The sequence below is a fragment of the Telopea speciosissima genome, chromosome 10, assembly GCF_018873765.1.
Source record: "Telopea speciosissima isolate NSW1024214 ecotype Mountain lineage chromosome 10, Tspe_v1, whole genome shotgun sequence".
Taxonomy (NCBI): domain Eukaryota; kingdom Viridiplantae; phylum Streptophyta; class Magnoliopsida; order Proteales; family Proteaceae; genus Telopea; species Telopea speciosissima.
In genome coordinates, this window is record NC_057925.1 from 41,208,862 (window position 1) to 41,236,728 (window position 27,867).

The 27,867-nt window shown below is 40.5% G+C and overlaps 1 protein-coding gene across 1 annotated transcript; it reads left to right on the forward strand.

Annotated features, from left to right (window-relative positions):
- LOC122641544 (NADH dehydrogenase [ubiquinone] 1 alpha subcomplex assembly factor 2) lies at positions 1-27,867 on the forward strand. The gene is made up of 9 exons (XM_043834812.1): positions 1-210; positions 1,244-1,300; positions 1,653-1,705; positions 6,985-7,036; positions 14,832-14,900; positions 14,984-15,046; positions 20,834-20,876; positions 22,007-22,066; positions 27,626-27,867. Exons 1-9 carry the CDS (start codon positions 99-101, stop codon positions 27,687-27,689), a joined length of 573 nt encoding a protein of 190 aa, XP_043690747.1. The 5' UTR covers positions 1-98; the 3' UTR covers positions 27,690-27,867.

A 27,867-nucleotide genomic window follows, 5' to 3' on the forward strand; every position in this document is an offset into this window, starting at 1 on the left:
AAGCAATATCAATAGGAGTTTCTTTGGGATGCTATTCGGAGGTCGGAACTGAACTTCGAAGGTTATGAGGAAAGATTCGATCTGCTAAATTATTCAAAATGTCGAAGCTGTTCGGGAAGATTGCTAATTTGTTCAGCTCCCGGACTCTCACTGGGGTCGACAAGGCAGGCAATCAATATTTCACCAGAAGCGAAGTGATCGATGGAGTCAGTAAGTGCTTTTCGTCATTCTCTCTTTCTTGTCTCCCACCAATTAATGAACATACATTTTTCTGTTCCGCTTTCTGGTTACCTGGTATCAGATGCTGTTTATTCCTGGTCTATCGCTACCTGGATTGTCCGTAAAATTGCTTACTTTGATGCCTAAGGGGTTATTTATCGTGAACAACTCAAACTTTTTGCACTTGGGTTCTCCATAAGTTGCCATTACTGATGTCAAGAGGTATAGTTATCTATTTTACAAATTGGGGACTCTGCTTCCTCAATATTTAGTTTGAACCAGTGCAGGTAGAGGTGAATATTTTGCTGGGTTTCATGGTTCACCGTAAAGAAAGTAAAGTAAGAATCCAATGCATACGAAACAAATTATTAGGATGTCTGCATGATATGTGGATGGGTTTCATGTTATATGAGATTATGGATTAGGGATAATACTAGCTACTCAGTTTGAAATCAGAGTTGGCTACTCCTAATTGTTTTTATCCAGAAGAACATCCCATTTAGTTTATCTTATCTCTTCCCTCGTAGCTTTCTGATGAGGAACACATTCCATGCTTACTAAATTTAAGCATTGCTGAAACTCTATGCCATGCTCTAAAGTACTTTGGTGCTAGTGCAGTGACACTGCCTGGGCAACTCTAGCTACCAATTTTGGTTTGTTTAGATAACATCCAAAAGTGTCTCATCTCTTCTATGGTATGCTTTTCTCTGACCAGTTGGATAACTTTAGTCAATGCTTTTTATTGTTAAATAAAGTAGGGAAGTTCTCTTTGTGTGTCTCAATGACTCTATGAAATTTAGGAACATGTTAATCACCTTATGGGACATACCATGCTCAATTAAAAAATAAACAATAATAAAATTACTAGTAATAATAATAATTATAATTACAGTCTATTACTACTGCTGCTGTTATTATCATCATCATCATCGTCACCTAATTGATTTGGGTTCATATTCCTATTGTTCATGAATTTTTTCTTGACAGCCTTATGTTTATGTTGTTTGTTCCTTTGCTTCCTCAGTGAAAGAAAAAAGATGGGTAGTATTCAAAGCAGAGGATGATCCTACTTCCATTCCAGGTATCATTTTTGGGGCAGATGCCAATTCTGTTTGTTCTTCAATTAGTTGGAAAAAGTTTAAACCACGGTTTATTGAGAAACATACTTTGTCGAGATTGATTTCATTCATTCTAGTATATAATCCCAGCTATTATAGCAGAATATATTATGTAAATATATCCATAATTAAAGTGAAGCCTAGATTTCTGTTGTTGATGCCTGCACCAAACAGTTCAGGGATGGCAATAATTTTGATGATGAATTGAAATATACTTGAGTAGATTAGTTAAACACCACCTTATAGAGAAAATTGATTCGTTCTTTAATTTGTTATTAATAATCAGTAGTTGCTTTCACATTTTGATAATTGTAGTTGAGTGGATTTGTTGGTTGAATGGACAGAGAAAGAAAGCACCAACTCATGAGGTAAGCCGGATCTCTCTTCCCACAATACATATCTACCTATTTATCTATCAGAAGCCAAGTGACTTATCCATCCATCTGCCTATTGAGTATGATATGGCATTTAGTTCATGCATTTCTTATCTCTTAAATTATAGACTGTTTTAGTTTTGCTTTATTTAGATACAACCTGCGGAAGCTATTGTACCATGATGTATCTCTGTGTGTGTAAGCTATGAGACATATCAGTCTGTAGCTATCGAATATCCAAATCCCTCTCTGAAGCTGGAAAATCCGAAATTCTTCTCTAAATGCTTGAAAAGTAATGTACTCCTTCCTAATAAATGTAGGGTCCACAGAACTTGATGTCTCGAATCAAAGGCAGAGCCCTTGGCATTATAATCTTCTAATATTCTTAGGCTTTTAGGTTCACAATTTGCCAATATTGGGAAAATGGTGACAAGTCTACCTGCTGTTGGGGCTTGAAGGTGTAATTACTCCTCTGTAGTTGAGGTGAATTGACAGAAACCTAGTTTATGAGTTTTAGAATCCAAATTCAAATAGTATTAGAAACCCCAATCCTACTAAGAGTAGGAGATCAACATCCTACTCTAGATAGGACTAGAGTAAGGAAATTCAAGCCTAAACGGAAATTGATAACAAAATCTGGAATTAATTCTTGAAATCAGATTTGAGTTTTGAGAGAAAATTCAAGCACTGACTCAACGACTCAGAATGAGTGCTCAACAAAAGTTAATAGCCCTTGCAGCACAGTTAGAATGATTTCTCAGGCATTCAGACAAGTTTGACTTGAATGAAATGATCTGCTGGTCTAAGAACAGAACCTAGATCGATGTTATTATAAAAGTACTATGGACCAAATATAATAAATTCAGAACAGCACTCGAGATATTAAAGATTCAGAGAATCAGATTGGCATTCCACGAGAGAAATGAGATGCAAACAGCATCAATCAAAAGAAAAATACACTGCTTCTGGAACCAGCATAAGAATCTGAACTGCAGAATAAAAAATTAAAGAACTGATGACCTGACATGTCGATTGGTGTTAATCAGCTGCAGGATGTGTCTATGCAAAATTTGAAGAGTGAAGTAGAAGTACAAAGGGATGATAAGAACTTGAAACTAGGAAAGCATCTAGTCAGAAAAAACAATCCACTCTCTTCTGCCTGTGAATCCGCATGGGTCTGCTAAACAGCTCAATAACTCTAGAACTTCAATCAAATTTGCTGACCAAAGTACAATGCTTTATGTAGAAATTGAAATTGACTCCTACTCTACATATAACTCTGACTCCAACAAGGATTCAACTTAATTAAATAAACAACCAATGAGGGGACTCAATAGTCGAAACCACTCCTACTTAGACTCTTTTCGAGTCCCATTACAAAAACAAAATATTACTGCCAGGACCTGATGAGTCCACAGTTGGCCATAAAACCCAGAAAAAATAGACTCCTGTGCTTTGACCTGGGCTACTTTAAGCCCTTTCTTGAGACTGGCCTCGCAATGAGCTGCATCACAACCTGATGTTCTAGGCCATCAAGCCCAAGTACTTGGCACCATAAACGTTTCAGTACTTTTGTTGAAGGGATTGTAGGGTGACAGTATTCTCTTTGATCAACATTCAATAGGTTAGGAATTTTTTCTTACTGTTTGCTATGATTTATGTTGCTGATGGGTAACATTCCTTTATAATTTGGACCTACTTGTTAACCAATTATCTGGTATTGATATCACTATTACCAACGAGTTGGCCTAATCAAATTGTTCATCAATAAGAAATTGAGGACTCTTAATGTTGGTTGAACCGTGGGTCAGAGAGAGGAAATAAAATAATGGAATGGCTTGTATTAATGATAGAAAGGCCCCTCTATTTATAATAGAGGGGAAGTTACAAATAATAGAAGCTAGGCGATGTGGGACTAAAATCCACATAGCCGACATAAGCTAATAACACTTAATAACAGAAAAATACCCCCAAAAGGACCGGTATTCTGGAGTACATTATTCTAACACTCCCCCTCAAGTTGGATTATACAAATATTAAAGAAGGAAGATCCAGCTTGGACTAAAGAAAAAACTCTCTCCATAACAATGCTAACACTTCCCCTCAAGTTGGCGCATACTAGGTACTAATGCCCAACTTGAATAAAATGGGAAAAAATAGGTGGTAGCAGAATCCAGCTTCAAGATGAATGCAGCTCCCAAATAAACCTTCAAGAACTTTGAAAAAAAGACCTTCAAAACTTGGACAGACTTGATCAGCAAAAAGGCATCTCTCACAAATCTGTGTCTAATAATGAATCTCTGAATTATAACCTTGAAGATAAGTAACTAAGATAGCTAGCAGATGAGTCAAGCAGCAGTAAAGATCAAGCAGCGGAAAAAAAACAACCCAACTGTAGAACCTCATATAGGCAGGCTATAACCAAACATCTTCACAACTTTTAACACCAGCCTCCCCCTTATGGCAAACTTAACCCAATAATAAAGTTGATACCCATTGGCAATGGTGAAACCTTTAACCTTCTATGGTTTGCACCAAGTGTCCCTGCATGTTCTGCTCTCTGCAATGGTTGCAGGTATACTGTATATAATCCCCCCTCATGTGTAGTGCACGTGGACATAAGAGAAATGATTTTAGAGATGGGGCAAAACACAACATTCCAGAATTTTTCAATGGCTGTCAAGTGGAACGGAAATGAGAAGAAATGGTAAAGAAGAGAATACCATTAACTTCCAAGGTGGTTATCGGGAATGTCAAAGGTATGTTTTGGGAGGTGGTGAAGGAAAAACAGCAGTGGGATAATGAAGTAGGAGTACATGATGCAACATATAGAGTTCTAACCATCTTCCATCGACCAACCAAACACTTTTGATGGAAACCCCTGTAGGGGAGAAACTCCTAACTCCAATATTCAAATCTGAGAGATATAGAAATCTGATTTGAAGTAAGGAAATGCTCCATTCTTCAAGGCTCGATTAATCTTCAAACAAGGAGGAACAATTGTGCGAAAAACTCCAAGGTATAAACTCCCACATGCTAAACAGTACTAACGAAGATATTTGGACAGCAATGGATTGAAGAGCTTCAACATAAATTGGATCAGATCTGAATTAGTAACAATGCTAGGATTCAAGCTCCAGAGTGAGCCGGATATAAATCAGAAAAGCTCCACATAACTGAATAGGTTCGTAGGTGCAACCAATGATCGTGGAACACACTGTCGTAATCCTAAATAAGTTGATCTCCAGGGTAGCAGATGCGAGTCTTCCATAACGAAAGAAATTCGATCTCCAATAAGAGGAAACTCAGTCACAATCATAGGGCAGCAGTATTCCACATGAAGGCAGCAGTAACACATCAACCAGTCATGCTTACAGAAGCCAATCAATAACACCAGCCAGGTAGGTAGTGAAACTCAAAATAACAAGCAAAATAAGATAAATAACCAGACAAATCCATAGGTAGTTGAAGCAGCCAGCCATATAGGAACAAGAAAAATAGGTTGATAATTGGAGAAACCAAGCCAACAGAATGAACTGTAAATTTTGCAAAAAAAACTGATGAATGATGCTGAAATAGGGGCTGAATACTCCTCTAATGTTTATAAAACTCTCCTGAAAAAATCAGCAATAGTGGACTGCCCTAACCCTTAGATCGATTATAGTCGGGGTTTTGTAAAAAACCCTGAAAGGGAAGATCGATTGTAGGGAAGGGGGCTTCAACCAAGTGATGATGACTTGTCAAAGGTGATGTCTTCTGGTAATAGATGCTGACCACCACTGCTGGAATGGATCTCCAATTCGAATAACCAATCTCCTTGGTAATTGAGACTTGATCTTCACGTGGGAGAAACACCAAAAAATTGCAGAAAAATAGGGCAGCAGCTGTCATGTGCAATAGACCTTCTTCAAGCCAAGAATAGTTGAAGTAGAATGTCCTTCTTGATGGTAGAAACACCAACAAAAACTCCAATAGCAGCAAACAACCCTAACCCTAAAATCGATATGGGTCAGGGTTTTGAAAAAAACTTTGAAAAGAAGGATCGATTGGGGTTAGGGGTCTTCAAACACTTGGAAAGATGCAAATACTGAGGTCGATTGGTCTCTGTAGGTGGAGTAATCATCCCTCAAAAAAAGGCAACAAGAATTTAAACTTGTAACCCTAATGTCGATTTGAGTTAGGGTTTTAACAGGGAACCATAAAAGGCAGGATGAAAAGTTTTTGCTGTGGGGACAGATCCAGCCATCAGATTGTGTTCAAACTGAGGTCGATTAGGGCTTGAATTAGTTGGGAATTATCCCTGAAATATTGGCTGCATCTGACAAGGGAAACCCCAAAATCGATTAGAGTTAGGGTTTTGAAAAACACTGACAAGGTGAAATCGATTTGGGGATTTAGGCTGGAAAACAAATAATAAAAGATGGAGATAAAGAAAAAGGGAAGTTAGGTTTAGGAATAGGGTAGAATATGGCTGGAAAAAGGTTGCATAGGGTGTTCCTAAATTAGAGGATCAGGTTTATAGAGATCTGATCTCAAAGAAGGGAAACTCCAAATCGCAGATGAGGCTCCAACAGTTTTTTTTTAATAAAAACGATAGAAAAGAAGGGGGGCAGCAACTAAATCATCGATATTATGTTTACCTCATTAGTGCTGCCCCTTTTGTTGGGCTGAAAAGAAGAAGAACAGAAGCAGGGGAAAACCGAGAAAAGGGAGAAGAAGGGAGAGATCAATTGGAGGAAAAGAAGGGAGAAGTAGGGTTTTTTTTCTCTCTAACCTAGATCAGACCAGCTCTGATACCATGTTGGTTGAACCGTGGGTCAGAGAGAGGAAATAAAATAATGGAATGGCTTGTATTAATGATAGAAAGGCCCCTCTATTTATAATAGAGGGGAAGTTACAAATAATAGAAGCTAGGCGATGTGGGATTAAAACCCACATAGCCGACATAAGCTAATAACACTTAATAACAGAAAAATGCCCCCAAAAGGACCAGAATACCCCCACGGTATTCTGGAGTACTTTATTCTAACACTTAATCATGAGGTTATATTATGATTAGCTTATTGTAAGTTTGAATCCTTATTTCCTTATAGTCAACTCTTAGCTTGAAGAAATACTTTCATTCATTGAATGATTGTTTCACCCCCCCAGACCTCGCCGTGGCCGGAGCCTCGTGTGCTGGGTACTCCCTTTTTTATTATTATTTTTTAATCTTTTTGGTCTGATGACAAAGTAATTTGCTATCTGATATTCTTGTTAATTTCCATCTTCAGGAAATGATTGACCTGGAGGCAAGGCGTGAACGTGTTAGAATTAATGTTGCTCGTATGTATTCCTCCTACAATTACATTATTGTTCTTATCTAATTGGGGTGACTGATAGCCTCTGCTTCATATTCGCTAATTAATCTCCATAATCTTTACTAGACAACCAATTAATTATCATAAAACCTTTTCCACACCATGAAAATGATGAATTTTGAGCCATACCTACATCTTTGAGTGACATTTTGGTCAAAGAAATAGAACAGGAGACGCAAAAAGTTGTAGGGACACATCTATCCTTGAATTAATGAGGTAGGAATTGTTCCTTTGGGCCCAACAGGTAAGATCGTAAACTATCCTACATCATCATCCCATCCTTGAGTTAGAATATCTAGGAGGTTTGATAATAGTTGGACAGTAAGGGTTTACAGCTAAACAAGAACAAAGAAAGGAAGAAGAGAAGAAAAGAGAGATGAGAGAATCGTGAGTTAGAGAGAAAACTCTCCTAACTCCTATATTTACTTCACTAATAACTCTTAGGAATTACATAGGACTCCCTAAGGAGTTAAAAGATAAAAAGAGAATAAAATGTAAAATTACAACTCTATGGCTTATAATAGAAACAGAGACAAATATACCCCTAACACATAAACTCTAACACTCCCCCTCAAGTTGGAGAATAAATGTCATACATTTCCAGCTTGCATAGAAGAGTACTAAATTGGTTAGGGATAAGACCCTTAGTGAAAATGTCTGTCAGTTGATTACCGGTTTACACAAATGGAGTACAAATGCAACCTGAATCCAACTTCTCTTTGATGAAGTGCTTATCAACTTCAATGTGCTTTGTTCGATCATGTTGAACAGGGTTATGAGCAATACTTATGCAGCCTTATTATAACAGTAGAGCCGCATAGGTCCCTTATGATCAAACCCCAATTCTTGAACCAATCGCCTCAGCCATATTCACACAGCCCATGAACCATAGATCTAAATTTAGCCTCTGCATTGGATCTAGCGACAACTAGTTGTTTCTTACTCTTCCATGTAACAAGGGTACAATAACCGGAAGTAGATCATCTATCAGAAATAGAACCAGCCTAATCTGCATCAGTATAGCCCTTTATCCTCAAGTAACTATGTCTAGCATATAGAAGGCCTTTTCCTGGAGAGGATTTTAAGTGCTTGATGATGCGATAGATAGCATCAATGTGTCCACTTTTGGGAGCATGCATGAACTGACTCACCACTCCAATTGCATAACTGATGTCTGGCCGAGTCAAGGAGAGGTAGATCAATTTCCCAACCAACCTCTGGTATTTCCCTGCATCTACAAGAGGAGAACCACAGTCTTTACTAAGTTTCTGATTCTGATCAATTAGGGAGTTCGCTGGTTTACATCCCAACATTCCTGTCTCTTTCAATAGGTCCATAACAAACTTTCGCTGGCAAATATTGATGCCCTTCCTTGATTTTGATACTTTAATCCCCAAGAAATACTTCAAAATTCCAAGATCCTTAATTTCAAACTGTTCGGCTAGGTAAGATTTTAACTTCTTTATCTCATCTTCATCATTCCCAGTTACAACAATATCATCAATATAAACAATAAGAGTAGTGACTATACCATTACCTCTCCGGATAAACAAGGTGTGATCAGCCTGACTCTGGGAATATCCATTCTTTAGAATGGCCTATCTAAATCTCTCAAACCAAGCTTTGGGTGACTGTTTGAAACCATAAAGTGCCTTCTTGAGGAGATACACTTTCCCTTCTGCTGAAGGAGACTTGAAACCAGGTGGAGGTTGCCTATACACCTCCTCTTCTAGATTACCATGAAGAAAAGCATTCTTCACATCTAACTAATACAATGGTCATTCTTTGTTGGCTGCCACTGATAGAAAGACTCTGATTGAGTTGTGCTTGGCTATAGGAGCAAAAGTCTCTTGGTAATCAATACTATAAACCTGACTGTACCGCTTGGCTACCAACCAAGCCTTGTATCTGTCCATCGTTCCATTTGATCGGTACTTGATTGTATAGACCCACCTGCATCCAACTGGAACTCTCCCCCTGGGGAGATCAACAATAGTCCATGTACCATTCTTCTCAAGAGCACTCATTTCCTCAGACATAGCCTTCTTCCATTTTGGGTCAGATATAGCCTCAGTGAGATTCTTCATTCTTGGGAATAGTTGCAGAGGAGAGAATAGTGGTAAAAGCAAGACCTGTGAGGGAGATAACATCATAGGAAACAAACTGGGCAATAAGATTAGTGCAAGCTCTTTTTCCCTTTCTAGTAGCAATTGGGAGATCTAAATCAGAAGGAGGATCACCTGATTAAGGAGGATGAAGCTCAGGATTCAGATCCAAAGAGGGCTCTTGGCAGGTCTTCTTTCCTTTACTCTTCAAGCATTCATCTTTTTTGTAGAATGTGGTAATCCTTCTCATGACTAGAACCACTTGCAACAATAGCCCCTTGATCACAAGTATTAATAACAGCCCCTTCTTTAGGTTTACCAATGTCAAACAGAAATGGGGAAGTAGGCAAAGGTGGGAGGAAAGGATATCAACATCCTCTTCATTCCTTCTATTCTCCCCCTGAAGAGGATGCTGATGAGGAGTGAAGAAAGGTATAGACTCAAAGAAAGTGACATCTTTGGAGAGGAAGCGCTTTCGGGAAGCGGGATGATAGTACTTATACCCCTTGGTAGAAGAGGAATAACCAAGGAAGAGGCACTTGAGGGCCTTGGGATCAAGCTTAGTCCTAGCCGATTTATTGACATGGACATAGCAGACACACCCAAATACCTTGGGAGGAAAAGGAAAGGCAGATGTCTGAGGAAGCAGAGTTCCCAGAGGGGATTGGAGCCAAGTAGCAGAGTTGGCATCCGATTTATGAGAAAGGCAGCAACAAGGAGAGCATCAGCCCAAAAAGTCTTGGGAACATGCATGCTAAAAAGAAGACTTCTAGTGACCTCCAACAAATGGTGGTTTTTCCTTTCAGCCACTCTATTCTGTTGAGGTGTATCAACACATGCAATTTGGGGAATAATACCATGATCAATAAAAACTGTTGGAACCCCCTATACATGTACTCGCCCCCTTTATCGGAGCGGACTGTCTGGATGCAGGTACCAAATTGAGTAAAAATTAACTGATAGAAATTCTTGAAAGCATCATAAACATCACTCTTTTGTTTCATTAAAAAGGTCTAAGTGGTCCGGGAATAGTCATCAACGAATGAAACAAAATAACGGTATCCAGACAAAGAGGTAGTGCGAGCGGGTCCCCAAACAGCAGAATGCACAATATGAAAAAGAACAGTGGATCTATTACCATGATAGGGATAAGAAGTGCGACAGTGTTTAGCAAAAATACATGGTTCACACTCAAAAACATGAGAAGAAGAAAAAGAAGTAAACAAGTGAGGCAATTGTTTCCTCGTAACAACAAAAGATGGGTGGCCTAAATGTTGAAGCCAAAGCATCACAGCATCCACAGTACTCCTATTAGTCTGGCCACAAACATAGGATTGAGCAGCAGGCAAAACAGGCAAAACAGATGGCTGGGGCTTGAGAAGGTAGAGTCCTTCCTCCTCACGTCCGCTGCCAATAACCTTCTTTGTCACCAAATCCTGAAAGACACAATGAGAAGGAAAGAAAGTGACACAACAGTTCAAGGACTTGGATAAATAACTGACAGACAATAGTTTAGTGGCAAAATTGGGAACATGAAGTACAAAATCAAGGGAAAGGGAAGAAGTGACTTAAACATTGCTCTTACCAGAGATAGAGGAAAGATGTAAAGGCCTACAAGGCTGAGGTTGAGTCTAACGCTGCAAGAGCAGTAGAAGAATGGCCAAGTCGGGACATCATCCGACGTAGTGCTGCAATATCCTCTCTGCAGAGAGAATCAGGATCAGTCTGTGGTCCAGGTGACTCAGTATCAGCTATCACCGAGTGGGCTCTAGCTACCCCGGTCTTACCTCCTCGGGTACCAAATGATCCACCACGCCCACTAGGAGGCTGCCCATGAAGTGCCCAACACCTGTCCTTAGTGTGCCTCAACTTTCCACAATGGTCACATTTAAATCTGTCTCGACCTCTCCCTCCACCTCTCTGGTCGCGGTGGGAACTAGAAACGAGAGCAGCTCTCTCCAGTAAGGGTGCAGTGTCCATGGATCCTCTTCTAGTTTCCTCTCTCTGCAAGTAGCTACACACTTCATCCAGTGATGGGAGAGGAGACCTCCCTAAGAGCTGCAAGCATAGAGGTTCATACTCTAGGTTAAGAGCACCAAGTAGAATAGGGATTCTTTCCTTTTCTTGTTTCCTATATACCTTGGCCTCATCTTTAGAATTGGACAGCTGGAGATTACTGTAGTGATCATATTCCTCCCACAAGCTAATAATTGTATTATAGTAGTCAGATACGCTCCGATCACCCTGTTTCATATGGATGATTTTTTGGAGGATTTGATACACTTTGGCTGAATCACCAACTCTAGCATAAACTTTGGAAACACTGTCCCAAATATCCTTCGCAGTTTTCTTTCTCATAAATCTCCTACCTATCTCAAGTTTCATGGAGAATATTAGCCAGGTCATAACAGTGGAGTTCTCAGTCTCCCACTTTAGATAGTTTAAGGCAGTAGGTTCAAGTGCCTTGATGGAGCCAGCAATATATCCCAACTTTCCTCTTGTAGAAACCGCTTCCTCTAAAAGGCCGACCTTATAGGAAAGGGAGGAAACAATATGTATATCATACAAGAACTCTAACACGGCGGACTGTCCAAAGGGGGACACGGGCGGATAAATAATTTTTTAACACCTGCCCGCTCCCAAGGGGACTCGATACCGTGACCCCTGCCTGCTCTGATACCATGTAGAGAGGATCAGAATTAGAACATAAGGCTTGGATTCCTAATTCATAACCTGCTCTGATACCATGTAGAAACCGCTTCCTCTAAAAGGCCGACCTTGTAGGAAAGGGAGGAAACAATATGTATATCATACAGGAGCTCTAACACGGCGGACTATCCAAAGGGGGACACGGGTGGATAAATAATTTTTTAACACCTCTACTACACAGGGACAACTTCACGGAGCGAGACCAATCCAAGTAGTTTGTATTGTCAAGCTTCACAATAGAAAGTTGGGTGTAGGGGTTATTAAGGAAGTTCATGGTGGGTGGAGCACTACTTAGGCTGCCACTAGTAGTTTCCGAAGATCCACTAACCACTGAATCAGTCCCAGACGTGGTAGACATACTGCCAAACAACTCAAGGAAACACAAGATAGGCCTTGCACAAGTGGGGAGACACCTCAACCCAACCACAATAAGGAAAACAGCAAGCAGCAGGTAAACCAAGAGCATACACTTGATGAAAACAGAAAACTAAATGCTTCCAAAATCCAAACAACTGCAGCACATATCATCCAAGGCCATAAAACTAAGTAAATTTGCCACTCACAGTAGCTAAGAACCACACAACATAGCACAGCCTCAACAAAGATCTTCGACAGAAAAAAAGAGGAAAAAAGTACCCTGCCCAGTGCAGCATCAAAGATGAGAGTAAGGCTCTCAAACCTGCTTCATGTACCAATCGAGACCTTAGGGGTCTTAAAGGGGACCTCTAGGCGATTCAAAAGGGCCCAGCCCCAAAGCAAACCAAGCTGCCAATAGGCAGAATCGAAACAGAGAAGGAGAAAGCTGGCGGAAATCTGGGCAGCACTCTGGTTCAAGTTTTCAGGCTTCCTCCCTCCATTCATCAATACTTTGAAGATTTGACCACAACGCACCATTCTTTTGTGAAATGCTTTACATGGTATGGCTCTATGGAACCCTCTACTGTTCTAGGGTTCCAAAGAGGGGTAATGGAGCAAGGAGAGCTAGATCGACTCTCAAACCTGCTCTGATACCAAGTTAGAATCATAGTTCTAGAACTCACGAGATCTCAGCGAGTTTCTCGATTTTTTGAGAAACCGAGACAAGATGGAATACGATATTAAAAAGTACAAGATCTCCGCGAGATTTGGGATCTCGGGTTAATCCATAAAATGACCCATCTACCAGTTTATTTACTTACCTAACTCGACAGAACTCGACATGTCATGGCGAGATCTCGGGTTGACCCATAAAATGATCCATCTACCAGTTTATTTACCTACAATCACAGGCTCAGGATGATGACATGAGTATGAATACCATGCTTGCAAGTTTCGGAAGCATGAGTATAGATACTACTAGTGAGCGACAGTCGTGGCATTCATCTCAGCCTCGTCATGACTATGATTATGGCCAGGAGAGCACCGGTTCCGAATATAGTGGCTATGGTCAGTTTGGGCAGTCAACACATGAGTTTGACAATCAAAGCATTGGGTCTGGTTTTGGATCTATATTCCCAGTCCCAAACCAACCATACCCATACATGCCTCAATATGACAGTAGCAGTGGATCTCATGCCTCAAACCAACCGCCTCCGCTTCTTATGTACCCTAGGATAGGGGAATTGGAATTTGTTGATGACAACACTTATATGAGTGTTGTGGCAAACTATGTGCAAAATTACAGCAACACTATGACATGGGAATTTTATATGGATATGGTTGGGACTGAATACATTAACATTTCACATTTTATGTAACATTTGTTTAAAGATTGATGTATTGTACACTTTAACATTTTTAATGCTTATTTAAGTTGTTTTGCATTAATTGAATGTTTTGATTGCTTTTTATTACTAAACTATATGTAGAGTAGGGTATTTTAGTACGTCGTCGCCTACCAACCTATGGTCCGAAGTGAAACTCATATTTGGACTTTGTTTTTGCAAAATTTGATAGTGCCGTTGTGTTTAAATGGCCTAAATATTTTAGTACGTCGTTGCCTACCAACCTATGGTCCGAAGTGAAAATCATATTTGGACTTTGTTTTTGCAAAATCTGATAATGTCATTGTGTTTAAATGGCCTAAACTAGGCGGAATACCAAGTTTCAGACCCAAACTAGGTCTAAAACCCCCGAGTTGAGGCTTTGAGTCGGAAAAAAATAAATGCACCAACTCGGCGAGATCTCGACAAGATCTCGACTCAACTCGGTTTTTCTAAGGGTCAAGTTGTTACCGAGTTTCGAGTTCTCAAACCATGGTTAGAATATCTAGGAGGTTTGATAATAGTTGGACAGCAAGGGTTTACAGCTGAACAAGAACAAAGAAAGGAAGAAGAAGAGAGACGAGAGAATCGTGAGTTAGAGAGAAAACTCTCCTAACTCGTATATTTACTTCAGTAATAACTCTTAGGAATTACATAGGACTCCCCAAGGAGTTAAAAGATAAAAAGAGAATAAAATGTAAAATTACAACTCTATGGCTTATAATAGAAACAGAGACAAATATATACCCCTAACACATAAACTCTAACACCTTGTGCTTCCTATAATGCAAATGCTGTAATATAGATACTGCGGATTACACCATCAAAGTGAAAACTAACAAGATCTCTGAAGGAAAAAAGAAAAAAAGAATGCTTAAGTGAACTAGCATGGATAGAACCAATGCATCATGTCGGGCACCTGATAAACTAACAAATCTGCAGTAAATCCAAATATCAATTGTTTCTGTTTCTATGTTGGATATTCTTATCTAAGCTTTTTATATGACATCTTATTGCAAACTAAAAGTATTGTTCTTAAGAAGCGAAAGACCCAAATAATTGCTTAATTTGCATAAGCACTTTATCAGTTTTCAAGTGCTTGAAAATTCTATTATGAGTTTTGGCCCTTTAAACTAGACTTTGGTTTTACCATCTTCAGAGTTGTCTGAAGAACTTACTGATTTTATTTCTTTTTTTCATGAAGTTCTCAAGGAAAAAGAAGAGGAGGAAAAGAAAGCTGGACAGGGCATTCCTCGACAAGGTGTGAGCGCTGGTGAGTTATTTCCCTTAACATTCTTGTTAACTACATTGTGCGTTTGATACAGCTTAATCTCATTCCATTTGTACACATACTAGGTAAAGTTGAAGGCCCGAATTTGAAAAGTTTCATTCGGCAATTTCCAGCTGCTTCTATGAAAGGTATATTCTTATTCCTTAGCCAAAAGCTCATAATTATGTCTCCTTTCAAGCAACCTAAATGTGATAGCATCATCCCAACCTACGGAATCTTCAATTGATCTTCAAGTCACTATAAACTGGGAACTGTTAGGTTGCAGTGAGCCTAATCAGAATGATGCAGATTCTGAATGATTACTGCCACTATATGTGAAGACCATTTTCCCCTGATACTGTGCCCTACAATGGCAATGGCATTATAATCAAAATCACATCTTTTGTAGGAGGGATCCGTACTCCATGTCTGTCCATTACATGGCCCCATCCCTCCCCCCCCCCCCCAAAAAAAAAAAAAGAAAAAGGGACAGGGTTTGGCTATTGTGGTGTAGATTTATAGCCATGCTTGAGGAACTCGAAACCTCAAATTCAGTTGGTCTCTGTAGCTTATGAATCAGGCAAGTTGACTTTGGTGAGACGTACACAATAGATGATAGTATGCCAAGTAGGGTTAAGAATTTTGTGTGTCATGTCAAATGCTCACTGCTAGGCAATCAAATGTTTAAAACCCTGCAACAGAGGCATAAGATCAAGTTAAAAGAGTGGAGAAAGAATATGATGCAGATTCATTACCGAAATGGGGTTATTTCTTTAGAAATAAGTCTAGGGTTGGGTTATATGTATGTTGGGCCTTTGATCCCATGGGTTTTCTATGTAATAAGCCACTTTTATGGGCCTAAAATATGGGTAATTAGGTTACATACGGGATTAGCTGTTTTTCCTTAGTTTTGATTTTTATGTAATTAGTGGTCATGTGATCACTTAAGTGATCATGTGACTTGTTTAAGTGGTCATGTGATGTAAGTTGGGCTGGATTAGGATTCTATAAGTCCAGCCAGGTTTTGAGTCTATTTCTTTAAGTATTTTAGTTTCCTAGTCAGTATAAGTTACGTAATAGGTTAGGGATTGGGTTAGGCCTTTCCTTTTTAGAGTAGAAGTCTATTTTTTAGTCTTTTATATAAGGTTGTAAGGGGGCAAAGCCTTGGACACGAATTTGATTAATGAAAAGCTTTTGTTTGTTGCCATTGCTGCTGCCCTGCTCTGTTGAGTGTTGCTCCTTGTGAGTGTGCATCCTTGTGGTTCTATCAAGGTGGAAAGGGACTGGTGGAATCCGGTTGACTCCTTACACCGTGACGGCTGGGAGGATCTTCTTCAATTCGAAGGTGGCTCTATCCTTCACATCTGTTCAAGCTGCTGCCAGTAGAATCTCCAGTAAGTTTGACACCCAATTTCTTCTTCTAACCCCTCCATTCTCTCACTCCATTAAACCCTAAAACCTGCAACCGATTCTGCCCGCACCAGCAGAATTTTACAACCACTTCAAACCCTAATCTCTTTACATCATTAGGATCCCCTAAACCTGCATATTAAAACCCTATAAGCCCCTTTCCTAAAATCTGCCCCTAAACCCTAGATTTTACAAACAGTCCATTTTCATAAGGCCTCCTACCCGAAACCCTAGATTTCCAATTTCATCCAAATCCATCCAAACCTACACCATTAGACTCCTAAAAACCTGCACATCTTTACCAAATAAACCCTAGTTCGAAACCCTAACCCTAACCATAACTTTTGCCCCAATTAACCAAATCTGCCCATTCGGCCAACCCTATTACATAACCCTATTCCCCTGGTTCCTAGTGGGATTTCTCCTATCTAGGACTACATTAGAATAACTAATGAGATTATGAAGAAAATGCTCAAGGGTTATCTATTAATTGATATTTTCAAAAATATGAACCTTAGTATGCCCATTTTGGGTGGTTACTTTGGCAACGAAGGATCAGCTCATCAAACCTAGTAATCCCATTGGATATGCTATTGTTAGCCAAGAAAAATGAATAAGAAAGGAACAAAAGATTGGCTAGAACTTAGAAAATTGCAAACCTATTAATCTCTCGAAATTGTTACAATGGCAAAGACGACATGAGAAGAATAAGTGAGCACTTCTGATTTGATGTGTGTTATGGGTATAAGGGTAAATCTTTCCATAGGGGCATTATTGTACTTGTACTTGTATGTCACTTATTATAAATAAAGTAGGCTGTAACATTGCATTGCGGCGGCTGTCCTCCAACTGGATCAATGAATAAGATTGCTCCAAGGTAGGGAAAGGATCTCAGCTAAGTACTTGAGCACGAATCTGATCATACTCAACATTCAACCCAGCCAAAAATCATAAACTCGAAATTTATCTTCCCGTTTCTTGAAGGCAGTAGCATCGGCAGTACAGGTTACCTAGAAGGTGTCATAAAAGTTGAGTTCCTGCCACAGACTAGCAACTCAAAATAGTATTGGGAAAGGGTTTGGTCCTTCTGCTTGGTTTCATGAAGCTTCTTGCGCAGTTCATAAAACTGTTCATCATTCTCAACCTGAGAGTATGTGTCTTGAGTTGCTTTCCAAATCTTGACTGCACTATCCAATAGGAGATAACCTCGAACAATCTGAGATTGCATAGAGTTGATAAGAAAAGCCATTACCAAGGAATTATCAAAACTCCACTTACTTTGTGAAGCATTAGTAATAGTAGGCTTTGTCGTTTCAACCGTCAAATAACCCGCATAGCCACATGAATGAATGGAGAGGTAACAGGAGCGAGACCACATCAGATAATTGTTCCCAACCAATCGCCAATCAAACAGAGCTAATAGGGAATGAAGGAAAATCATTATGAGTCCCATGACTCGATCCTTCAATTCAAGTTGATGCAGTAGAGTCAGCCAACATAGTTACCACTTGTGTTGATGAGAGAGCTTAGAACAGACAAAGGAGAGCTGAAGACTTGAAGGGATCGTTGATCATCACAAAAACTGCCAAAAAGTCGATAGAGGGTTCAAAACCCTGAAAAAGTCGATCCAGGCTCCAAAACCCTAATGAAATCGATTGAGACATAGAGGGTCTCTCAGATCATTGTATAAGAGTCTGAGAACCCAAATGGAAAGGAGATGGCCCTCGGTGGCCTAGGAGAGACCCACCGAAAGTAGTGGTGGAAGGTGGAGAGAGAGAGAAGTGTTGCTGCAGAAGCCAAGTTGTTTGGCAAGAAATTCTTTAAGAAGACACATGAGAAAAGGGCTGGTTCACTTCACCAACTGGTGGACCATCCCAATGGGCCATAGGGCCAACCAACTTTAAGTTGGGCCAGCCCAACTGGGCTGGGAGTTGCTGGGTCTCTCAAACCCAGAATCATGGGGGTATACTTGTCAATTCTTTGACAAAGTTTTGTAAAACAAGTGAGGGCCGATTGTCACTTATAGTGGTCCCCACTTGTGCAGTTTGTTAGCAATTTATATTCCTAAATTAGTCAGTTGAGTTATTAAGGCAGTTTCTAATTTTTAAGATTGAGTTAATATTTTAGTTTCTATTTCTGTCTTTTCTTTGAAAGCAAGTAATGCTTCTATTTAATTGTAAAGCTGTTACAGCCATCCCCACAATTTATCTTAGTTGAATGAAAGTTATTTTCCTGCTGCAAGCATGGTTATTTTCAAGTTTGATTGTGAAGCTTGAAGGGCTGAAGGAGCCTTGCTGGGAGAGCTAAATCCAACTATCCCAATCCTTCTATTTTCATCGTCTCCATCTACTTCTCTTCACCATCAGACCACTGAGCTACTGTGACCATTCCAGTGCTGGGAATACCACTGGAACACTGTTGCTGCTATTCCAAGTTGCTACTGCTGCTGCTAGAGACCATCACTCGAAGGTTGAAGACAAATCTCCACACTGCTGTTGCTGCTGCTGGTTAGTACATCGATTGGGAATTGGGATTGCTGCTGCACCTCTGCAACCACTGTGACTGCAACTTGCTAATTCCATCACTCCCTAAACCTTCACCAACCCTGCTGGGTTTTGAAAACTTGATCCACACTTCCCTCCATTCCACAGTTTGAAACTTCTATTTTCCCTGTTACCTTCTAGCCTTCCATCTTCAGTTTTATCGATCTGAAGTGACCCAAAGTTGCAGATCAGGCTTACTCCACCAAGCCTCATGCTTGGTTTCTGCTGGAAGCCCAAAGCAGCTCTGTTTTGGAAGGTTTCTCCCAACCTTCTATTTTGGTCTCTCTCTGATATCCCCATATCAGGCCATCAGAACTTAACCAAATTTGGAGTCAAGCATCCCTATAACACTATTTACACTCGATCCAAATTGGGTGTCCATCACTTGGCTGGTTTTGCTAGGACCCTAACTTTCTAATTTCTGATTCTATTCTTATATCAGAATTCTGTTGGTTTTTTGGGACTGGTATTCCAGTCTTACATTAGGTGCTGTGAGAGAAGTCGGAGAAGAGAAGGAAGGAGGTGGAAGATGGAAACCGAGAGAGACGGCGGCGGCTAGGGCTGGGATCCCAAGGTGGATCTCAGCTCTGATACCATGTTCGATTGAGAGAAATGATTAGACTGCTAGTGTGAAAGCCCTACTTTATTTATAATAAGTGACATACAGGTACAAGTACAATAATGCCCCTATGGACAGATTTATCCTTATACTCATATTACAACAATGTGGCTTGGGGGGGATATATTTTGGCAAATAAGCTGCATAATAAGAAACAATCTTGTAACCCCATTACCACTTCTTGTGTTAGCAAAGTAGGCCCTCTAGTCTAAGTTCCTAGTTGGAGCACTGAACAATGATTTCAAGTTCTTCTGTTTCTGTGTGCATAGCAACTTTTAAAATCTGTCCTATTTTAGTAAATCATACCAATGTTTCAACATAAGCTGAATGAAATGAAATTTAGTCCCACTTGTGGTTGTTAATCATATTTCCTGATACTGGTTGCATTGGCAAAGAAAGCAGACGAGGAAGAAGTGAATGCTTCTGATTTGGTTGAAAATACGGCTTTGGATGGAATGACATGGCAAAATAGGAGCTGTTTAGCAGATCCCAACTACAAGATCTAAGATAAAGAGATTCAATATATTTGCAGAAAAGCCCCTTATAACCCTGTTTCAACCTGTTATGTCAGCAATGGAGGAACAAATAGGACATGTGTACCGATCCCAACTACAAGATCCAAGATAAAGAGATCCAACATATTTTCAAAACAGCCCCATATAACTCTGTTTCAATGTTTATGTCAGCAAAGGAGGCCCCTGGTGTTCCTAGTAAACCTATCTCAACCTGTTATTTCAGCAAGGGAGGTCCCTGGTATTCCTACTTCCCAGTTGTAGCACTATGTTATGACACTATGCTCTTACACTTCTGCAGCAGGGGCACTACGACCATAGTTTTTAAAACTGGACAGAACTGGTGCTCAAACCGGGAAAAAACAGAAACCATCCCCTTTTTTGAACCTGGTCAAAAGCCTCAAAATTATTTAAAAAAAAAAAACAGATTAAACCACTAAAAAATGGTAATCAGCAGTTTGAGGTCTGGTCCAGTTATAAAAACTGTGACTATGCCGCTATTGCATTGGGGCCATTGCTTGGTGCGATGGTAAAAAAGGTTGTTCAGCCAGCATGAAGATGTGGGATTGAATCTAATTGCTTCCACTTTGCTCAAAGATTCCTGAGGTTAGGAATGTCTCCCATCCACCCCTCCCTGGACCCTTTGAAAGCAGGACTTGCACCTCATTATGGTCATCTATTGTGTTTGCATAAGTTGAATGAAGTTCATTGTTAACCATTAAACACATCACGATACCCTTTCTCTAATTGTCTATGAGTTTTTCCATGTGGATTTTCTTTCAAGTCTGAGATGCAATTTGTCTGGTCATATTGATACTGATTATGTTTCTGTTCTGATGCTTTTTTCTTTAGGTGACCAGCATGGGGATGCATCTAACGCGACAGATGACATGAGGTATCCAACATTTAAAACTGTTTCATACTTTCATAGAGACAAACCATATGAGCTTGAAGTGCCTACTATTCTGAGTTCCTAGGGGCGTACCTATAGTCATTGAAATGGTTGCATGCTCTTGTGAAATCTGGGTATTTTACTGCTTGTACTCATTTTCCTCTTCTTTTTTTTCTACACTTGCCCCATTCCCAAGTTTTTGAATTTATTTCCTTCAATCTACGCTCCACTGTTTGTAGAGGCTTTATGTGCCTGCTTTAGTTTAAATTAATATTTCATATAGTTGGAGGGGACTGGAACTGTTTATTGGATCCTGAAGTCCAGCACTTCCTACAAAAGAAGTGACTTGTCTACCCATATGTTGATTAATGTATAATACCTCGTGTTCAGCTTTTAATGATGGTACATTGGTAGATTGTGGTCTCTAGGTTGTGCTCTTGTTGCAGTATCACTTCAAAAATTTCCATGACTGCCATCTTAGTAATTTTTTGGTAGTGGGATTCCTAACCCTTCGCCTTTGTATTGGAAAGCTGCAAGGAGATATAAGAAGATAATTTGTACTTTTAAAATTTCAAGTTCTTCTAAGCCATGGTTTTTAAGCAATTGGATTTAGAATAATGACGTAAAAATAGTCTATGAAATTCTCCTTTTTAATCTTTGCATTGAAGTGAGTATTATATTGGCTTATTGCTGGGGGTTGTGAGTGTCCAAGTCTAAATGTTTATTTTAACTACAGAAACCTAATAGATTTCACAGTGCTTCTGTAAGAAAGGTTGAGGCTTTCTTGCTTTTTGGCATAGCTTGCTGCATCATTTTGTACTTTAGGCCAAAAAGAATTTTCTGGAGCTAGCATCAAGTTAGGATTAGTAGGGGGTTGGGGGAAGCTTCCAAGCTTCTGTTTGATATTTAATTTTGAAGTATGAGTATGCATCTTTTTAACATGTTGGAGTTAACACCTTATACTTCAGAGTGCTTGGGGTATCTCTGACAAATCCTTCATTAAATCCATCAAAGTATGAGCATGAATTTTTTCTTCAAGTTCTATTAATAAAGAATTGCATCGAAGTAAACGCATTTTCATGAAGATAGTTTTTGTGCCAAGACCTTTATCTGACAACACTTCGCATCTGCAGGAATGCTGAAGAAACTTGGAAAGAAAAAAAAATTCCTCCCGAAGTGAAGCAGCAGCCAGAGTATGTTCTCTTTCACCATCTCTGCTTCAGGAAGATCCTTCTATATGGATGCTGTTAACAAAACTGGAATTGAGATAATGGCTAGAATAATCGATGTGATTATTCAACCCTCATATTTATAACTTGTAAGAAATAACAGAATTACATAAATAGCCCCATATAGCCGACCATATTAGCTATAGGGAAATAACAACAGAAAAAATACCAAAAATACCCTTATAGGATCGGGTAACACATCTCAACACTCCCCCTCAAGTTGGGGCATAGATATCACACATACCCAACTTGACTAGGCTAGGATAAAACAACTTCCCACTCAACCCTTTGGTGAAGACATCAGCTAGTTGATCTCCAGACTTCACAAAAGGGATACAAATCTGTCCACTCTCTAACTTCTCCTTGATGAAGTGTCTGTCAATCTCCACATGCTTGGTACGGTCATGCTGTACTGGATTGTGGGCAATGCTAATCGCTGCTTTGTTGTCGCAGTGCAACATCATTGGAAGATGAACAGAACCACGGATATCTAGGAGTAAACTTTGAAGCCACAATAACTCACATATGCCTTGGGCCATGGCATGGAATTCAGCTTCAGCACTTGATCTTGTCACAATATTTTGTTTTTTACTCCGCCATGTTACTAGGTTTCCTCCAACAAAGGTACAGTAGCCGGAGGTTGACTTCCTGTCTGGATTACCACCCCAATCAACATCTGTATAAGCCTCAATGCGAAGATGGTCATGAGGAGACAAAAGGATCCCTTTTCTTGGAGCTGATTTCAAGTAATGGAGAATACGGAGAACAGCAGCCATATGAGTGGAATAGGGATCATGCATGAACTGGCTTACTAGGCTCACAGCAATGGCAATATCTGGTCTGGTGTGGGAGTGGTAAATCAGTTTTCCCACCAATCATTGATATCTACCCTTATCCACAGGCTCACCATCCTTCTCTTGTAGACGGGTATTAGCTTCCAAAGGAGTGTCACAAGGGTGACAGCCAAGCAAACCAGTTTCTGATAGTAAATCTAGAACATACTTTCTTTGGGAGAGAAAGATGCCCTTTGGAGACCGGGCAACTTCAATCCCTAGAAAATATCTTAGCTATCCTAGATCTTTTATGTCAGATTCCCGTCCCAAGAAAACCTTTAGGTGAGAAACTTCATCTGCATCATTACCAGTCACAACTATGTCATCAACATAAACTATAAGAAGAGTGACTTTTTCTCCCTTTCGCTTGATAAACAGAGTGTGATCAGCATTACTCTATTTGTATCCATAGGAGACCATGGCCTTATGAAACCTACCAAACCATGCCCGTGGTGATTGCTTCAATCCATATAGTGCCCGCTTTAGTTTGCAAACTTTCCCATAATTCTTGTCAGAGGAAAAACCTGGAGGAACTTCCATATAAACCTCCTCTTCCAGCTCTCCATGTAGGAATGCATTTTTTACATCCAATTGCTGTAGATCCCAACCAAGATTGACAGCACAAGACAGTAAAACTCTGACAGTGTTCAACTTTGCAACAGGGGTAAATGTTTCCTGGTAGTCGATCCCATAAGTTTGAGTGAAGCCTTTAGCCACAAGCCTGGCTTTATATCTATCCATTGTTCCATCTGGCTTCTGCTTGACAATAAATACCCATTTGCACCTGACTGGTCTCTTACCCGAAGGAAGAAGAACTAGCTCCCATGTCTCATTTTTAAGTAAGGCCGTCATTTCTTCCATCATGGCTGCTTTCCACTTTGGATCTGCAATCGCCTCTTGCCAATTCTGAGGAATAGAAACAGAGGAAAGAGAAGAAACAAATGCACGATAGGAAGGAGATAAAGCATCATAGGAAACAACATTGGAGATGGGGTGTTGGGTGCATGACCTAACGCCTTTACGGACAACGATAGGTAAATCAAGAGAAGGATCCTTACCAAGTGATGTAGCAAGGTCTGAATCTGGATCAGGTGCAGACGATTGTAGAGGTGGTATGGTGGTGGTGGCAGTCTCAACCTGTCCTGTACGCTCCCGGGTATATACTTTATCAACAGGGATTTGACTGACTGGTCTACGCCCCCCCTAATGAGGATCCACTGTAAGAGCTAAAGTTACAGAGGGCTCCCCCTGAATAGGAGCCGGAAAAATAGCAAGCACGTCTTCAAAAACCTGATCCTACTCCCCCTGAAGAGGTGTCTGGGAATAGTACAGCAAGGATTCATGGAAGACAATATCCATGGAGACAAATGTACGACGAGTAGGAGGATGATAACACTTGTATCCTTTCTGGGTCGCAGAATAGCCCAGAAAAATACACCAAATGCTCCGTGGATCAAATTTCCCATGAGGATGATGATTACGGATATAGCAGACACAACCAAAAATTTTGGGAGGAACCACAAAGGATGACGAACCCTAAAGGAGAGCAACAGGGGAACGACCAGCAAGGACATGGGTAGGCACACGTTTATGAGGTAAGCAACGGTAAGAATGGCATCACTCCAGTATTGGGAAGGGACCTGCCGTGCAAACATAATGGCCCAGGCTACCTCAAGGAGATGTCGATTTTTCCTCTCAGCAACCCCATTCTGGGCGGGTGTGTCAACACAGCTGGTCTAATGGACAATACCATGGGCAGCCAAATAATGTTGGAATTGACCCTCCATGTATTCTCTTCCATTATCATTGCGTAAAATGCGCAATGTGGCATTGAATTGGGTCTGAACCATACGATGAAACAACTGAAAACAGCGGAAGACCTCACTTTTATGGCTCATCAGGTAAACCCAAGTGGTACGACTATAACAATCTATAAAGGAGACAAACCATCTATGACCATAAATGGAATTACAACGGGTAGGGCCCTACACATCAGAATGAACCAAAGCAAATGGAAACTCACTTCTTTTATTTAATGAAGAATAACTGAAACGAGTCTGTTTGGCCAAGACACAAGCCTCACATAAAAACTCATTCCTATTACAATTTTTGAGTAAGTCTGGAAACAAAAAAGCTAAGGTACTAATGGATGGGTGACCAAGCCGACAGTTCCAAAGATGAAGCTCAGGTAACGAGGTGGACTATAAATGATGAGCTGTAGAGGAAGCCGAATGCAAAGGAGAAGGCTGACCCGTGTCAAGGACGTAGAGACCACCTTGCATCTTACCAGCCCCAATCGTGTGCTCCGTCTCCAGATCCTGTATAACACAATGAGAAGGGAAAAATGTCAGTTTGCAGTTCAGATCTCTAGTAAGACTACTAATAGAGATAAGGTTGGTTAAAAATGAAGGAACATGCAAAACAGATTTAAGGAAAGGGTAGGAGAGCAGCGTATGGAACCCTTCCCATTAATAGGAGAAAGGGAGCCATTAGCTACTCGAACACTGTCTTGGCCAAAAGATGGAGAATAAAGATGAAACACATGGGAGGAGCCAGTCATATGGTCTGTAGCACCGGAATCAATAATCCAAGGATTGGATACAACCGATGCACACAGACTATTGACTAGAATACCTGAGGCAAAGTGAGAACCAGGATTGGCAGCAGGTGCAAGTGGCGTAGTAGGAGCAGCAGAAGAGGCCTGAAGCATGCGACGGAAAGCTAGGAGCTCATCCTGAGTAAGCCCAATGTTAGATGAAGGGGCAGCAGCGGTAGCAGTAGCAGAATCAACAATATGAGCCTTCGGTTTGGACTTCCCACGGCCTCTCTTTTCTTCAAAATCAGCAGGCTTCCCATGGAGCTTCCAGCATTGAGCTTTAATATGATAGAGCTTGTGGCAGTACTCACACTTGACTGGGCCTTTATGGGCAGCAGTACCACCATCAGTAGTGGTAGAAGAAGAAACATTGGAAGCAACTTGCAAGGCAGATCGATCAACAGTAGAGGAATGCAATATGGCAGCCCTACGAGATTCCTCATTATGAACCATGGCAAAGGCCTGCTCCAGAGTGGGAAACGGAGACTGGCCAAGCACCTGAACCCGAATAGGATCAAACTCCATATTTAGGCCTGCCAAAAAATCATAAACACGTATTTTGTCGACGTGTTTGCGATAGGCAGCCAGATCTGTAGCAGTAGAGGGCTGATAGTCGGAGTAGTGGTCCAATTGCAGCCATAAGTTCTTGAGGGCAGCATTGTACTTCGAGACAAAGAGTTCCTGTTGGGCAGGCCCATTGGCCTTTTTCCGAATCTCATAGACCTGTGCATCATTCCCAATGCGACCATAAGTCTCTTTTGCACTATTCCATATAGCCTGGGCTGTTTCCAGAAGGAGAAAATTATCGGATATATCCCCTTGCATAGAGTGAATCAGGTAGGACATCACCATCGCATCATTAGATAACCACTTGTTGAGTGGAGAAGATGGCCAGTAAGGCCACTGCCAGCTATTGTCAGATAGGTAAACTGAGACCACTTCAGGTAGTTGGAGCCATCAAGCTTGATGGGGGCAGCAAGAGGCAGTAAATCAGTCCGGGGCTGTCCATCAATGCCAGAAGAGGCTGAAGAAGAATCAGAACCAGTCATGGTAGCAGGGAACCACAGTCTTCAATAAGCAGCAACCTTCCACAAAAAGCCCAAAAAAAATCCCTGGAATCAATTTAGGGAGAAATCGATTGCAAGAGAAAGGGCTGTAATGAAGCCAAAAAATCCCAGATTTGAGGCAGGGAATGGTGTGGAATGAGAGCAGCAAGGGTGCCAATCGGAGGCAGCAACAACCAGCAGCCCAACCCCAATATCGATTAGTGTTAGGGTTTTGAAAAAAAACCCTGAGAAGAGAGATCGATAAGGGGAAGGGGTCTTCAAACAAGTTGATGAAGAGAATGGAGGCTGAGAGCACTAGCAAAAGAAGATTCTCCAAGGGAAGAAGCAGCCGAAATACTTGTAGAGGCCTCATCTTCAAAAAAAAAGGCAGAATCTTCAAATCGCAGACAGTTCTACAGCTTCCATCGATCTAAAAAAATGGTGGCAGAATTGGAGGTAGTTAGGGCAGCAGCTAGATCATTGTGATCACCCCCTTATTGCTGCCCTAATGTGAGAAGAAGAACCAAAAGAAGAAGAGGATAGAAGCTCGAGAGAGAGAGGGTGGGAAGGGATGAAATTCAAATGAGGGGAGGTTGGTGGGTTGTGAAAAAATCGATCAGAGTTTATTTGGCTCTGATGCCATGTTAACAAAACTGGAATTGAGAGAACGGCTAGAATAATCGATGTGATTATTCAGCCCTCATATTTATAACTTGTAAGAAATAACAGAATTACATAAATAGCCCCATATAGCTGACCATATTAGCTATAGGGAAATAACAACAGAAAAAATACCAAAAATACCCTTATAGGATCGGGTAACACATCTCAACGGATGCACATGCACAGATACTGTTCTGCTTCCAAGCATCTAATACTTTAGATTAAAGTGATTAAGTTTTGATAAAGTAATAAACGCCAAACCTTTACAGGCATCAATGCACAATTTATGATCACAGGAAATTTGACTACAGAGCAAGTGATGCATTTTATGTGATTTCTATACCTGCTTAAGCCAGTTGCATTACATGATTAAACTGTATTTCAGGATCTCAGAACCTACAGGATCTGGTCAATCCTTCAGACCTGGAACATGGCAACCACCAACATGAGGAACAGGTCGATGGACTGGCACTTCATCAGCTACTAACTGTTTGTGCATTGCCTTATGGATTGTTCCAATCACTGATTGGAGAGTTTCCTTGATTTAGACAACATTATTACTTGAAGCAGTATCTTGAGGCACCTTTATGTTTAAGAGCTCACAAGTTGAAGGTTCTTTCATGGAGC